Consider the following 16,955-nt stretch of genomic DNA (forward strand, 5'->3'; position numbering starts at 1 on the left):
ATTTTTAAAATTAATTTTTCTTCTTATTTTTAATGTTAAAACACATCGTGATGAAGATGTTCTAAGGTGAATAGAGATGAAAGACAGTGAAGATACTCACGCAACTTCGAATGTCGTTACGGGTGACGGCCTCGAATCCCATGGCTTTTCGCCTGTGACACCTTGCCGCTCAAGATGTTCGTAGAATGTCTCCTGACACTCCCGCGAGGCAAAATCAACTTGTAGTCGACGTCCTCTTAATGATGCACCTCTCATCTCTTTGACCGCCGTTTGAGCGCAATTAATTTGTTCAAAAAACACAAGCGCGTGGCCTCGTTCACGATCTACCACCACTTGGTTAACAGGTCCAAATTGGTGAAATTGCATATTCAGGTACTTCTCCGAGACACACTCGCCAATACCATCAACCCACACACACGTTGTCGGCATGGATTTACCAAAACCGAGCTTAATACGATTTGCACCAAGATGCTCACCATCCATCGACCTCATTGCTTTAACAACACTAGTGATATCCGAGTATTGACAAAATGCATAACTTGACACGGCTCCCTGCTTCTTAATGTCGATTTCCTGGAAAAAAGTCAATTCAATGCATTAATATCGCAGTCATTGCACTTACAGTCTATACATGTATTTATATCAATGCACATTATTAAAAATTATAATAACATAGCACAGATTTTATGTTAAAATTACTCTAAAAAAATTCATTTCAAATTTAAATAGCTATAAAAGTCAGAATTTTTTTAATTTCAAAACTATTAACGTCATAGAAGCTATGATTTTTAAAATTACTAGCATTATAAAAGTCATGGAAGTCATAATTTCCAGTCGTTTTTTTTTTTGGAGTCATAAATCTTTTAAGAGTCAGTTGTGACATTTCAAAATCATCAAACACATAAAAGCTGTAATTTAAAAAAATCCTAAGATCATAAAGATTACAGTCTCAAAGACCATCAAGTTGATCTGAATATTTTTGAATTTTTATGCAAAACACAAGTAATTTTAGAAATATTGAAAAAATAAAAACAAATACTCACGATAATTTCTCCAAATGGCTCGAAATGCTTCCTGAGTTCAGACGCCGTGACATCTTTTTCCAAATTGCCAATAAATAATGTTCGTGTTGCTTTAGGATGATATTCATCTAGTTCAGCCTCAAACGGCCTAAACTCATTATCATCAACATCATATCCTTGATAAGGCGCCACCTCAATCTTATATCCAAAGAACTGTTTGTCACGCGAGACCTCGAGCGCTTTCTCAACATCCTCAGGCTTCTTGAAGCAAACAAGTGCATACCTATCACTTGCTGCACCAACCACTTTAACCCACGTAACTTTCCCATGCTTTTTGTACTCATGAAAAAGTCCATCTTTGAGTGAGGTGTCGCTACTTCTTGCTGGTAAATTTCTCACACAAATCGCCAACGGCCTCCTGTCTTCGGATACAGCAGCATTACCAGTACGATGAGGTGAACTGCTTGGAGAACTGCTGTCGCCAGATGAACTGCCAGCAGAGCTGTTACTTCGACTGCTGCTACTGCTTCCAGAACAACTGGAACCACTTGGTGAACTGCTACCACTGCGGGATTTTCTTCTTTGTTTCTTGTGTTGTCTCAGTGTACCACTGTTTCCGCCGCTCCCACTGTTCCCACCGACACTCCCGCTATTGACTCCACCACCTGACAGAAAAGCAGAGCGTGATGGTATGTCCCACGACGGCCTAATCGAGGGCGCGCCAACTAGTTGTGTGCAGAGTGAGTTTATGTTTAAGTGTATGTTTTTGATGTTAAGTTAAATGGTGATCTAGTGAATTGTTAATGAGATGGATAAAAAATTGAAAAGGAAACAACTTTGTCCAGACTTGTCCAAATGAACTTGAATGTTCACAACTCATCAATGAATCACCGTCGAAACTACTAAGGGTTCTTTTGAAAGTAAAATCTATTCAATAGAAAAAATCATCTCAACTAATAGAAAAGTAACAAAAGAGTGATTCAATGTAAAGAATATGATTTTATCTCATAAATTATAGTTTCTATGATGATTGGTTGAGGAGTTGTAGGCATTGAAAGCAAAAAAAGAACTTTTATTTTGATCATAATGAATCCTCTAGTGAAAAGAAAATTTTTTTAATTATTGAAACTAGACAGATAGAATTTAATAAAATATAATCAAATGAAATGAATGAAAATGTATAAAACAATAGTCAGCATTTGAAATATGCTTAATAATCGAAGTTAAATGAAATAATTTAAGGGTGGCTACACTGAATAAAATTAAATTCAATTACTCAGCAAAAAATGGGATATTAGTATGTATCAGAGAATATATCTTTCTGTACTTTTGTGAGTTAATTTTGGATTAGTGGTGTTGGATTAGTGATGGTGATAAAAAAGAAATTCTTACCAGGTTCTTCCTGATAGCTATCGGTAGCCGCTGGTGATGGGGGTGGTGGTCCTGATCCATACCTCGACGATCCTGACTCATAACCAATCCAAGACGATAAAGGAATACCACCTCGATGTCGATCTAAATGAGATGGTGGCGGTGGACCGGCAGCGTACGAACTTGTGCGTGGATACAACCGATCCCTCGCCCTCGTCGACGTCACGTGGTAGCCACTCGTTGGTGTTGGTCTTCCTCGGGGAATATAACCCACTGGGTCGACCGTTGACGAATCAACCGAGTGTTCCACTCGATTACTTCTATCACCGGCGTAGAAACTTCCGTGGGATACGCGTGACTCGAAAGTCTCGCTAACTCTTTCGACTCCTCTCTCACTGACTCCAACACTGACACTTCCTGAGACTCCGCTCCCTGCGCTACTGTTAACGCTGGATCCATGATCCTCTGAACTTCTGTAATAATAAATTATTGAATGAGAACTTTTATTTAAGCATATAAAGTTAAAATATATATTTTTTTATATCAACAAGAGATGAAATAAATTCAATACTTTTTAAGTTATCAGGTAATACCATTTTTCTTTCTACAAGATATATTTTTGCAGCATTAAATGACTATTAGTAGAAAAAAATAGTATCTCGATAAATAAATTAAGTACATCTGTTTTAAAATTACTTTATTACTCAGCAGGTGTCCAATATTGTCATTTTTATTGGATACATTTTTCAAACCAAGTTCTTTTCAATAAACTTTCACTCAATTCTGGAAACACGTGTTTCTTCAACAATATCCAAAATACTTTTTGTTTATGATTCAGCCAGAGGCTTACAATAAAATATCATATTCAACTTTCTAAATAAACGATGCAATTTATTACTTTGCGACTTGTAAAAAATAAAGTAATATTTTTTTTTGAAATGGATAAAAGAGTCAATTTATTCTTGGTAATTTTTTTATTGTTGTAATTCGAATAAAATGATATGTGACCTAGAATGATTGAAGAAACATTGAAAAAACAAACACATCAAGTCTGGGTTCATTATATAACTTTTAAGAATGATATAACCTAAGAATAATGAGAATCAATATTCACTTACATTGAGATAATACAAAAGGATAAAAATAAGACTCGAGTGAAAAATAGAATAAAAGGTTAAATACTCCAGAGGAGTTGGTGCAATTCTAGATAATAAACATGCCACTTATAACGAAGCCACACCGAGTGCTTGTTTAACAAAAAATGGAAATTTGTTATTACGAACTTTAACTGCTTCTGAAAAGTGATGAAGCCCTCTTCAAGTCACTAGAATAATTGCAATGTTGTAGTATTATATAGGAATGAATACATGAAACAATGAAAATTGAATGGACATGGCGATTTATTTTCTACTAACATGCAAACGTGTTTCTTACGGTTTCCAGACTTATTTTTCTCGTTGGCGCCCACGAAAATAAATGGTAAATCGCTTATGTAGTTGGCACGAAGCAGCTTAGTAGCAAGCAAAGTGCCTTCATTCGTCTCTTCATGTTCTCAAAATAATTCGTTTCCAGCTTGTTTGAGTGTCGGATAGCAGGTCATCGGTTGAGAGAATAAATAAGTAGCATTTGTAACACGATGCTTCGTGTTTCTTTCATGAATAAACGTTCAATGAGTGATTTTGATTAGTACATGGACATATGGCAAAAAAGGATGTCTTGTTTATATGTCATGAAAAGTATAGTAATGCAAAAGATGGAAAACAAAAGTACTACGTATTTATACACTCTAACCGACATCGAGCTATTGTACAAAGAAAACAGTTGGTTCGAAGGCCATACGATATGTCAAAATGACGATACGATAACGTACATACAAACAGACGTTGTATTTCTAAAGACATCAAAGTTTTTCTACCAAGAATGTTTGGTTTTGTCTTTCTGTATTTGTTCCATTGCAAATGCATTTAATAAATATTTTGATTGATTTTTAATTTTTATTAGTAAAACTTATTGTTCTACTTTTATGCCAATACAATTATTGGAGCAGTGTTGATAGATTTTGTTTTTTTCACATTAAATACTACATTGTTTGTTTTAAATATACATTTATCACATCACTATCAGATTCACATTATTCTACATCACTTTAAAAATATAGTCTCATTAAAAAAATTTAATGATAAAGATGATTATCAGAATAAAGTTGATTGTTTCCTAGAAGAATAGAATGAAACCATGAAAAAGATATAATAATCCCAATGGGAAAAAATATTATAAAAAATCTTGGAAGTGTAGAAAATAGTCTGAAAATCCTTTACAAACCACCAACAAAATTAGCTGACTTCAGATTTGGAACAAAGTTTTCAAGTTTCTGGAGTGAGGCCAATATTTCAACTTCTTCTGTACTAGTAGAGTTTTTTTTCTCTCATGTCAAAGCTAGTAGAGATCTGTCAGACATTTTCTATTTTTATTTGGCTCCAAATTTAATTATCCAAATCATTATAAATACTATTTAATATTTCAAATATTTATTGATGTTTTTATTTTTATTTTTAATGCTACATGAGTCATTTAAAATGATTGAACTGCAGTTGAAGTAGATAACAATTATTTTGATTATTCATATCAAGCTTTGCAGCGATATTGTCCAGTTGATAACGCGTATATCATTGTAGAATTGAACGAAGAAAATGTGTATAGAGGAAATATATGTATATAAAACATGTACATATGTCTGAAGGTTTTCTATAGCCTTCTCTCTTTTTTTTTTTTATTGCAATTTGCACCAAGTCATACAATGTATGCACAGACATACTGATTCTCTCGGCAACGCCGCATCATTTTGTATAGCATACCATTGTCATAGTCGTCAACATCGTCACAGTCACCTGACTTTGTGAAATCAGGACATATATTATATAGTTGCTCCTGAATCTGCATTATTATACATTCAGAACAAAACATGTAAAGTAATAATGCGATAGATTTTCTATAGAGATATGAAGAAATTTGCATGGGAATGAAGCCATAAAATTTCACTAAAAATTATCATTTGTCCAAAATTAAGCTAAATGAACATTTGTGTTAATATTTTTATAATAAAATTTGATATTTAAAAACAACTTCATTTAAACTAATGTACTATAATTGATATATTTTTTGTTACTCCATGTTCAAGCAGACAACGTACATTAAAGTATGAAAAAAAAACGAATGAACTTCAGAATTAGAAGAAATTCTTTTTAAAATTCAAACATTCAATGTCATGATTATAATATCAACGTCAGAAGTCATGAAGATTTTTAATGAGGATGTAGAACGATTGACGTAGAAGCTAAAAGCAAATGCATGTACTGCATTATGGTAAATTCAATTTTTAAGTTATAATTCAGATCACGTTTACATTAATAAACGAAAGAAAGGTTTGATTTGAATGTAAGAATAATTAAAATTCTGAATTTTGTATAAAATTATCATTAAAAAAAAAGAAGAAAAGAAAGTATAATATAATACACTTGTTCCCTGAAGGTTGTCAACCGATACTTCAACATCATATGACTCCAAAGATAATACCAAAAATAATAATTATTTCAATAAATATTAAAAATATGAAATAATACTGATAATTAATGATAATAATAACAGAAATTGTTTTCATAATATAAAATTGTGGCAGAAAATAGAGTATAAGGTATTGAAAGAGAAATAGTATTGATGGTATAATTAAATAGATTAACTTTTAGATTTTTTATCTAGTTTAAATATATCTCTATCTAATGTCTTATCAGTATGATTGGAAATAATGTTTATTGATTACATATTTTATGTTTCGAAGCTATCAATAAATTTGGAAATTAGAAAAAAAAAGATTGCAATATCTAGTAGTATCAATAGGTAAACTCACCAAACAGGAAAATATTTTTCTAATCAATAACTTGATGAATGAATCATGTAACTCAAAATCTATCACGTGTGAACATTTTAATACAGACGGCGGTTTTATAATTTTTTTTTTTAATATTTCTTATCATCTTATCATACTTCCGGCGATGTATATATTTAATTCAACAATAATCATGATCGTGAAAGTCTAACCAAGGTTATGAACGATCTATATAGTCGTACACAGCGGATATATATTAGTATAATTGTATAATCGTTAGAGAATATATGTAAGGTCTTTTACAATAAATTTATACCAGTGAATCTATAAACATGTTGTCTTCAATAACCCAGTTGATTCAATAAAAATAATAATTGACATGAATATCTATGATTATAAATCGGGGGAAAAATAATAAGAGAAATATAATGACTGAATTGAAATGAAAAAAAAAATGGAAGAAACACAAGACTTTCAAGGTTTTCAAATGTATTTCTAAAGATGTAGGTTATGAAACGTGACGATAATTAGCGGTAGTGTGTCGAACACATTCACTAGAATGGAAAAGAATACAAGGATGTTACTCACTTAATAGAGAACTCATTTGTAAAATAATTTGCAATACTCTCGATCCGTGGCTCAAGATTAAATTCTAGCCATTGTTTTTTATATTCCCATTCACTTGCATCCAACACAGTATCCACAGATTCATTCAATTCCGTAATTTTAAATCGACATGGCACCATATCTCTTGGAGTAACCAGTAATAAATACTTGTGGTATCCAAGCCATTATATTATACATACAGATTTATAATCGTCACCTGAACACACTTCACTTCAATTCGTAATAATAACATTATTGTATGAATAAATATCACCAAGACATTTCAACTTAATCTGGCAAATTCTAAAACGTTCTTCTGGTTTAGTCTCGTATGGAATTGATGAGTACACCGGGATAAGAAAAAAAAGTGAGACTTTACTACTAGCGGTAGAAGTGAAGATAGTGGGAGTAGGGGAAACAAAGATAGACAGAATTGAAATAACACATGTCTTTTATATATATATATATATATCAAGCTTATAGAAAAATTGTCAATCCAATTCATTGTCGAACGGAAATGATTAAATATTAATTTTATTTTGTGTCACATTATGTGTGTTTTTTTTTTTGTATCCATATATCTCTAACAGGAATCAATAACTCTGACATTGTATCATAGGAATAATTGCGGAAATACTTCTAGTATAAATCAGATTTTTATTTCTTATTTAACGTGATTTTTAAACGAATAATGATGAAATGACATTAAATACTTATGATAAGATATAAATAAAAGTGAATTCTGATCAAAGATGGGAATGGTAATTAGCAAAGTTGAAGGAATAATTGATAATAAAATAAATATTAAACATCAAGTTTTTAAACTAACTCTTGGATTCCTAGCAATTGAAGTAAATTTCCAGGATATAATTTATGTGAACGAATAACAAAATTATATATGTGTCTAAGCTGCAAAATTTCACTTAGAACATTTAGATATCTCGATAACAGTATAGAAACTCAACGGTAACTTAATATAACTACTCTGCGACAAAACGTGTGATCCAATTAATCCTCAGTTTGTTTACTTTATGAGTTAGCATCGTTTGAATAGCATTCAGTTAACGTATATTTTATTATTAGAAGTGAATAGAACACTTTAATTATTTTCAACTCTAATTGGAGTTGTTCAAGTTTTGGATATTATTATAATATATTCAAGTGGGTAATTATTATTAAGCGTAGGAAGAATAAAATTTTACTTACAATTCATGATCTAAATGTAAGTGAATATGAAGTTCAATGATAATCATGTTATGAATATATTTGGGATTTTTTTTTTACTTTAATTATTAGGTGATTCAAGAAACTAATATTTATTGTGCATTTAACAAGATTATAATAATTTTAAGTCAATGATAAAGTAATCTTCAGTTATACTACATCATGGATCTCAGCTACTCTGTTATCACATATTATTATAGACATTTATCATAATGCCTAATTACATGAATAATTGAATATCGAAATGACTGAAACATTGAAGACAATTTAAATATAACTCTGCTACTGTAATACAAATTTTTAAGTTATTATTAATTTAATTGAACAAATGTCTAGATGTTATATTTTTGGAGCAGGTATTTTAGAATTAAATTTAAATGCTGGATGATAGATGAAATAAAATAAAATCCTGCTGTGAAGTAATGAAGTTTTAACTAAATGCTAACCAGAGTAACAAAAAAAAAACGTTAAAATCATGCTATCTATGCATAGTAAGCAGGATTATTTTATTAGAAAACTTTATCATTTAACTTTGGTTTTATTGTACAATTCCATCTTCAACTTTATGATTAAATTCTATCATAAGCTTTGATGTTTTAATTTCACGATTGTCTGTAAATTTAAACATCAATAAAAAATTTAACGATGTTTATTTTTTTTTTATGAAACAATACTGAGGGTTAAATTCAAGTTCACTCAGAAATTGATATCTGCAGTCAGACAAAAGTTGATAAAAAAAAACTTGTATTAAATACAATGAAATCAGATATGAATAAATCAACTTTTAATTTGACCAACATCAAAAAATAAATTAGATTAATATCAGAGTTTTTTGTTTTATGATTGAAATGATAAACCTTTTATAATCAATGCAATAAAAAGACAATTTCAAAAGCTTCTAGAATTGCTTTGAAATTTATTTCGCTAGAGTCTTATCAAGTTGAACGAATTGTTGCGATTTACTAATACATACATAGAATAAAAGAAACAGAAGACTCTTTTACCTCTGGGAGTACTGTGAGACTTTACATTACCCTAAGTTACATTTCCTCATTTAAAAAAAAATATAATAACAAAAAAGAAAAGGATATTACTCTAGAGCAAATAATATCAACACAGTGAAATGTTTTATTAAATTCTAGCCCTTCTTGAAATTTAATTTCATCTCATTGTAACATTCTTGTTTCCATACCAAATGGAACAAGGTTAAATTGATGCAAAATAAAACTCACCCGTGCGTGGGAAACCTATGCTGAAGATGCTGAGGTTCGTAGTATTGGGTTGTAAGGGCTCTTTCGTCCAAGGTATGTTCAGTCGCGTGAGCCTTCGCTGCGGACTTGATATCCATGAACGCCACCGTCGCTGAGGCACCCCCGCTACTCGTCGAACCACCCCCAGCACTTCCACTCCCGGATCCTGTACCAGAGCCACCCTCGCTTCCCTCACCGAGTGAACCTCCGGATCCGCCGTCCACAGGGCACTCCTCGCCCCGGGGTAATAATTTGACGCTCTGCACGCGTCCATACCTGCCAACATATCAATAGTATTCATTAAAATTCACTAAATAAAATAAAACAACAACAACACTATCAAGTAGTTTTAAAAAAAATAAATAGGGTAGATTTTTATTTTGTTTTTAAACTCACTAATTATGCTACTAATCTCCAGGAAAAGTTGGAACTGTTTCCATGAGTTTTAAAGCTTTCTTTCTCTGACATGCATGGATATTTTATTGCAAGATATATTTTACTTTTTTTATATCCTCGGATTTGCCGAGAATAAAAATAAAAAACACGTAATGTCCTAATGATAAATTTAATATCTACAATGTTATTGTTGAGGAATTAAATCGAGAAATATTGTTGTTTTTTATTTGAGTAATAATTCAGTGGGCTATAGATCAGGGAAAAATATTTTTATACGTAAGAATGATATCTATTATATTGTTTATACTTTCAAGTGAAAAAGTAGACATACAGCACGTTTATGTTTTCAAATACAAAATTAATCCAAGTGATTATGACTTTTAATGAGTGTATGAAGGTTTTTTTATTTTATACTTCAAGATTGTTTGACGTATCTAATTTTAATCCAACAAATAGGAAGCTTTTGTTATTGTGTTAATAAAAAAAATGATAGAGTTGACCTTTCTTAGTGTAGCGTACATCGTGATATATTTACTCACCTATGTATTAAGTAGGTAATATTATTGGAAAAGATTATTGTTGAGGGACTGATACGTTTGATAGAAAAAAATATATTGAATTGATAGCATCCAAGAAGCTATTGTTAAAGGATTAAATAGAGAAAAAAAAGGAAGAAATGTAGTTGTTTTTTGTTGAGAGCAATATTTTATTGAGGTATAGGCGAAATGGAACATTAAATCCGAAAAAAGAGAGAGGAGGGAGCAGCAGGAGGGAAGTATCCTTTCTCAATCTAGGACCTCGTTGTGTGCTAGCAAGCGAGGCTTTCCATAATACCGGACATGAGCCGGTAAAATTAAATCAAGGAAAAAAGGGAGAACGAAGAAGAACGGGTGAAAAGAGAAAGATAAAAAATATATAGAGAGATGGGAGGCTTGGTCCGATCGAAACTTGCTCGTCTGCGTTCGCATTTACGCAGATATAAAAGCCCCTTGGATGTTTTTACTGAGAGGCCATGACGGCTTTTGCTCTGATGGCTTGAGTTAGAGGGAGCAGATTTGTGTAGGAGGAAGTGAGAAAGCAATGGGGGCTGCGCACTAACACACGGAGTTTTCAAACAGAAAACGATGATGACGGTTTCATGCAATGAGGGGAAGAAGGAAGAACATTGCATCTTCTCCAAGCAACCTAGAAGAGAGCGAGAGAGAGAGAGAGAGAGAAAGAGAGAGTGGGAGCTGTGAAAGAGGTGTATACTGTTGGAGTGGTGGTTATTGAGAACATTCGAAGAGTGGGAAAATTAAATCGCTTACGTGGACGCGCAGGCGCAAAAAAGTGTCCAAGCATCGAAGCCAACCAGGGAGTTACCCGTTTCACTTCGCGCGAGTAACACGCATTTATCTGTCGCTCCTACGTTTTTTTCATTTTAATAATCATCCATATACGTTGAGATTGTTTTATATTTTGTCTCTTCACATCAAGGATATAACGTATTTAATAGTAATAAAAATTCATCAAATCTGTGGGAGTTGGTTGAAGCTTTTTATTTTGAAAAATATGGAGAGGATATTTGAGATCATATGAAAGAAGTGACTTAAGAGGCTTCTGGAATTTTCTGTTTCAAACTTATATAGGAATTACAACGTTGCGTCATTTCACGAAATTTTCAACAGTTTAAAAAACAACTGCGTCATCAATGATAGCTTTATGAGGGATTTGAACCGATTGGAGTACTGCTTAGTGGCTAGGGCGGGGTCCTATTACTCCAAATGAGGCTTCTCTCATAATACCAAAGCATTCTCAATTTTCGTCGTGCAATGAATCCAATTAGTTGTTGAATGTTTGTCCTTCTTATTCTATCTTTATCTGCACGTAATGTAAAATACGATTTTCTACGTGGATAATAATTCGTGATAATTTTACACCGTTACTCTCTTATTATACTTGAATGTAAGACGTAGTCTCGAACTTTCTACGATTGCAGTTATTTGTATTATCGGTAAAGAAGAATTGAAAGAAATCATATCAAAATCATTTATTTATGTTTATTTTGATGATTATAATGGAATTTGGAATTATTTCTTAGATTGGCAACATCATGGAAGATTTATTAGTGAAGAAAAGTGGCAGGTGAATAAAACAGAGATGTGAGGCAAAATTACACAAAATGGCGGCGTTATTGCGCGAGAAATCATTGACGTGGTCATTATCTTGGTTGATAAAAACTACGTAATATCAAACAATTTTGCACATAACTTTTTTATTTTGAACAATTTGTTTTTTTTTTCTTTTGTAAATGAAGGTTTTTATGGCAGAGGATAGAATATGCACATAAAGAATGAGTGATATATATTTCATAATGTATTTGAGTGTTGTTGCTGACCCAAGAAATCCATTTTCTATCCCTCCACAAGTTTATTGTGGTTATTCAACCACAAGCTTGAACGGAATGGCCTGAGTAAATGCGTGCACTTTGATAGATGATCTGTTTCTCGAGGGAGAACATGTAGTGAGATAGGAATGCAAAATAAATAAAAAAAAAGAAATGAATATAAAAGATTGTGAATATAGTGAAGAAATAACTACGTGATTCAAACTCTTCAATTGATGCAGTTATCATCTTCTGCAGTCTTGCTCGAGAATATCAAGCTCGCCATTGCCTCGCGCTTTTGCAAATTCTCTTTTTCTCTGTTGATTTTCACATACAATGGACACATGATCTCAGTCGAGCCTTGACTCCCCACACTGAGAACGCCCTTTACTATTGCCACTGCAACTCACGCGCTCGTCTCAAGCTTCTCTTGGTTTATATCAGGGGAGAGATAATACCTTTTGGGAGTAGGGAGGAGTGCTTAAAGAGGACAAGCATGTGAGGAGGGAAAAGATGCGCGCGCATATCAAGCGGAGGACGTCAAAAGTTGAGGATAAAGTGAGCGGGGAAAGAGAAAGAAGGAGCAAAGTGCCACGGTGGCTGACTAGCGAGCGAGCTGTGAACCATGCGGTGTGTTTTGTCTCTTTGCTTCTTCATTTCTCAACTGATATGAGGCAAACCACGACTAAGAAACCTCACAGAGAAATTTCGCTTGCCTCGAAAACTCTTATCTCACGAGAGGATGCTCTAAATTCAAACCAAGAACCAATTTAAACTGTTCAAGGTGTTTTATGAGATGGTATTGCTTGAAATAACACTGTTTGTGGCACGAATTTATGTCTTCTAGAATAATTATTATCTTTTACACTTCTATTTCATTGGTTTCACTAACAAAATCATCATTCTTGGATCAAGAATAATTCCATTCTTGATCATAACATTCTTAAATAAAATAAAATAATTCATGTACAACATAATATGAATGAAATCAGGATAAGAACAGCATGGATCCAACATGATGGCTAGGTCATTTAAGAATATTATGATCAAGAATATGATGTTGATAGTGTTAGTAAGTAACAGCTAATCAATAATGTGAATTCTATGCAATTCTGTCATCAAATTATTCCGATATGTTGAAAAAATTGATCAATCATAATCTCGAGAAGAAAAACAGGTTGTTTACACAGTTCATATGATATCTTGAATTAACTGATTAAGAGTTGACTACTTGAAAATGATTAAAATTATCTCAAAAATAGAATCTGCTGATTATAAAGACTGACGTATAACTGGTAAGTCTGGTCAAAGTTGCAAACATTTTACTGTACTAATTTTGATGACTTTTGTAAGTATATTTCAATAATAAAGAAGAATTGATAACAATTATTTTATCATGTGAGTGAAGATTATTTTAATAATCAACCTACTACGCATTGAATTAATAACTGCGAGGTGTTAAAATAAATATAAAAGTAATTACCTAATACAATAGAGGTAAGATAGATATTGAAAAGATCATTCAACGTTGAAATTACGGTAAAATGATCCTTTTCTTTCGTTTCTGTATGTATTCTATCTATTGAATAGTGCCAACTCGAGCTGACAGAACACAGTGAACGGACTGTCATTGTCCTGGACACATCCGGAATTCGTTTCGCGTGAATTCAACGTAATTCTTGGTCCTCTGATCGGATTGGCGAGATTGTTGAGGCGATAAATGTGCCGAAATTCCTCTGGCTACGTAAGCGAATGTGTTCGCACTGGCGTTTGTCTTTCTATCTATGTTTGAAATAGGAGCCGAACGGGAAATCAATACATCGGCCAACAGTTGAGTGAGTAAGAGAGGGAGACAACTTCAGAGGGGTTGAAACTATAGAGAGAAAGAGTATGAGGCGCAAATGATGGAATCAAATATTTCTTTAGTAAACTTATAAATGTAAAAATATTATTTCATTTCCATTTTCCTTCCATTTCCAAAGATATTTTTATAACTTCTAGATGACTATGGCTATCAAGACAATGTTGTTTTTTACATTTTTTCTAAAAACAATAGCAAAGAAGAAACTCAGCAGGGGTGCGCGTTCAACGATTCTGCGAAAAGTCGAAGACTATAAAAAAAAAAGAAAAGAACAATGCCAGTATGAACGCCGCTGGCCTCTCTGGCATCAGTGGACGCGGTATCATGAGCAGCAAGGGGAAGAGGCTTTTGTTCCTTGATCCCTGTCCGCTTTAGCTGTGTTCCTCTGGTCGGCTTCGTTGTGTCTTTGTCTCTCTTAAGCAGAGCAAACAGAACGAAATGCTGCTACGCGTGGTGCTATCCCACGATTATTGTTTCTGGCACTATCCAGGATACTCTAAAAAGAGAAGAGAACATGCGAAACCGATTGAGCCCTGCTGAAGGGTCTCTGGAAATAAGACAGCAATGTTGTTCTGCTTGAAAGGTCGCAGAAAAAGCGCACAAATACTCGAAAGCATTGACAAGGGACATTTGAGATAGGAAATAAGCGAATAAGACAAGAGGAGAAGAAGAGACTCCCTCGGGCCGAGCAACGAATCATCATCCTCCAGAGAGGCGCACGAAAGCGTAAATTCGAAATGTGGCAACAGCGCTATGACTCAGCTCTACTTGTTTCTCTGCTTCTATATAATGCCGTCTCTCTCTTTTCCGCGCCCAACCGCTCTTTCAGCGTCAGGCAGCTGACACCCTACTGTAGCTATCTCTCTCAACGACTCGTGGCAGACAAGCCATCTCACTCGCACTTCACGTCGGATCGTCTGACCGGTCCCCACCAGGAATATTCTTCCTCGTGCCCCAGACTCTCTCGAGTTCCCTATCCACCTAACGTCGTACTGACAACTGGTTCGTTCTCCTACCATCCTAGTTGCCAGCACTACTACACTACGACTGCTACTACTACCAACAACTGGATCGCCTGTTCAAGCTCTACCCTCTCCTGTATATATTTACTTGCTACTATATGTCGACTCGACTGTGTCACATTGTACTGGTGAAACTAGTGTGCAAAGCCGGCACAAAGTCTCGTGCGAATAAAAACATCTATAGGATATGTTAGTCTTCATTTATTTTCTTCACTACTAGCTCATCCAATTCTTTACCAACTCGTGATGGTGATGGTGGTGGTGATGTTGTCTCTCTATTCACTCTGACTATCCTCTCTCACTTGCTCTTTATCCAACTTTGCAAACACCAGTCGATAGTCATTGCATACATCTTCCTACTTGCCAGTTTAGAGAGGACAATAGCAAGTCTCTGGGCGTGGGCCCAAGAACGAGAAAGGCACTAGAGATATATTATGCCAGGTCACAAAAAGACTTAGTGGCGATTGTCGCTGAATCGTGCTTTATGGCTACGATTCATGAGACTTTAGCATTGGAACAGGTTGCTTGGATGCTGATTTGTAGCTAGTCTACGACGACTTTGACCAAGTTGTATATCAGCCTTACATATTTCTTTGCTTCATACTACTTGATCAAAATTGAATGTTATCAGTATTGATTATGAATTATTTGTTAAGTGATTCATTTTTTTTTTAAACCAATTCAATTATACTTGGCCTCATTGGAGGACATTTCAAGGTCTAACTTGGCAATATTTTTCAGCCATGACTGAAATTATTTCAATGACTTTGTATACAACCATAGGTGCTGAAAAGCATTTAAATTGAATTTTTTCGTGTTACACACAATAAAATAGGAAAGTATATTTTATTTGGACATTCAAAGTAAATAGGATTCCAACTGCGATAAAAAAAAAAGTGGATAACTGAAATGGAAGCAGGAAAAAGGGAACACTTTGGAGTAATATTCATGAAAACAGAATAAATCGAATCATACACTTTAAAGTTTGAATATTATTCCTGTAGCTATGCTCTAGTAAAGTTAATTGTGTGACCCTGAATTCAAGTAAATATTTATTTTCAAAGTCTTATCTAGGTTGTAAATAAAACTAATAAAAATATCTAATTCATCTAATCTTCAAAGTGGAAGCTAATAATAAATTAAAATAAATAAGTAATCTGAAAGACGAATTTCATATCAGCTAATAATGTAAATGTGTTTATCTCAAAATTGTGAGGATACAATTTGCATGATTTTAATAAATTTACTTAGTAATATTTTTTTATTATGTAAATCAACATGAAATATTTATAAACTGTCTACGAGGATAGGAAATCGATGGAGCGAGTTTTCGAAGGCACTTTCAAAAGGAAGAATAGAAGATTTCATTGGATATGGACCAAAGATTATCACACGAAAATGAGGTAAAAACAGGAAGTCACCTTTATACAATTATTTGCTAAAATTGTCTTGGGGTCATAAGTGAAGTCTTGGTTTCTTGTGTCGTTCTACTTTCGAATGCTGAGCATGGACATAAACCGTGCGAGAACAACTACGTAAAGAAGCCAATCAAGAAGTCAAGTCGGTGGTATAGGTTTGGCAACGATGCTTTGGGTTGTGCACCTGTGTTAGCCTCAGTCTTCTCTCAAATACCCGCTATTTTCTTTCGACTTATTTTATTCATTTTATCCATTCCATTCCAGACACCAACATATATATTGTTCATGTCTGCACCTCGTAAAATGCCTTGCGATATCCACAGGATTTTTAACTAGTCAAATTTCAAAGAAAAGACTAAATTGTTTGTTGAGTTTTTTTATGATGAGAACGTTGTAATTATTCAAATGCCCCAACACTTGAAGAGAACAATTTTTATCCTGTTTATCATCGTCAATTAGCTTTGGAGTTTCAAAAGATAATCATTTCTTGGAAAGAAATTAGTAGTAGTCTTTAAGTGATATTTACTTTAATTAATA

The 16,955-nt window shown here is 33.4% G+C and overlaps 1 protein-coding gene and 1 long non-coding RNA gene across 7 annotated transcripts in view; one reads left to right on the forward strand and one right to left on the reverse strand.

Annotated features, from left to right (window-relative positions):
• spen (split ends) overlaps positions 1 to 16,955 on the reverse strand; it is a 75,870-nt gene that overhangs the window by 14,286 nt on the left and 44,629 nt on the right. For 3 of the 6 annotated variants that reach the window (XM_035095037.1, XM_035095034.1, XM_035095035.1), the window contains 4 exons: positions 9,339 to 9,632; positions 2,415 to 2,866; positions 1,044 to 1,747; positions 101 to 573 (listed from right to left, as the gene is read on the reverse strand). In XM_035095037.1, the coding sequence (XP_034950928.1) occupies positions 101 to 573; positions 1,044 to 1,747; positions 2,415 to 2,866; positions 9,339 to 9,632 (1,923 nt within the window). Of the gene's footprint in view, positions 1 to 100; positions 574 to 1,043; positions 1,748 to 2,414; positions 2,867 to 6,864; positions 7,233 to 9,338; positions 9,633 to 12,332; positions 12,689 to 16,955 lie in introns of those variants that run through there. The other 3 variants (XM_035095039.1, XM_035095036.1, XM_035095038.1) reach the window with 3 other exon arrangements.
• On the forward strand, positions 11,123 to 13,506 carry LOC118074116 (uncharacterized). The gene is made up of 2 exons (XR_004691181.1): positions 11,123 to 11,745; positions 11,833 to 13,506. It is a non-coding gene; the product is annotated as an uncharacterized lncRNA (long non-coding RNA).

The sequence above is a fragment of the Chelonus insularis genome, unplaced genomic scaffold (assembly GCF_013357705.1).
Source record: "Chelonus insularis isolate UGA/USDA-ARS -01 unplaced genomic scaffold, ASM1335770v1 contig_131_pilon, whole genome shotgun sequence".
NCBI lineage: Eukaryota > Metazoa > Arthropoda > Insecta > Hymenoptera > Braconidae > Chelonus > Chelonus insularis.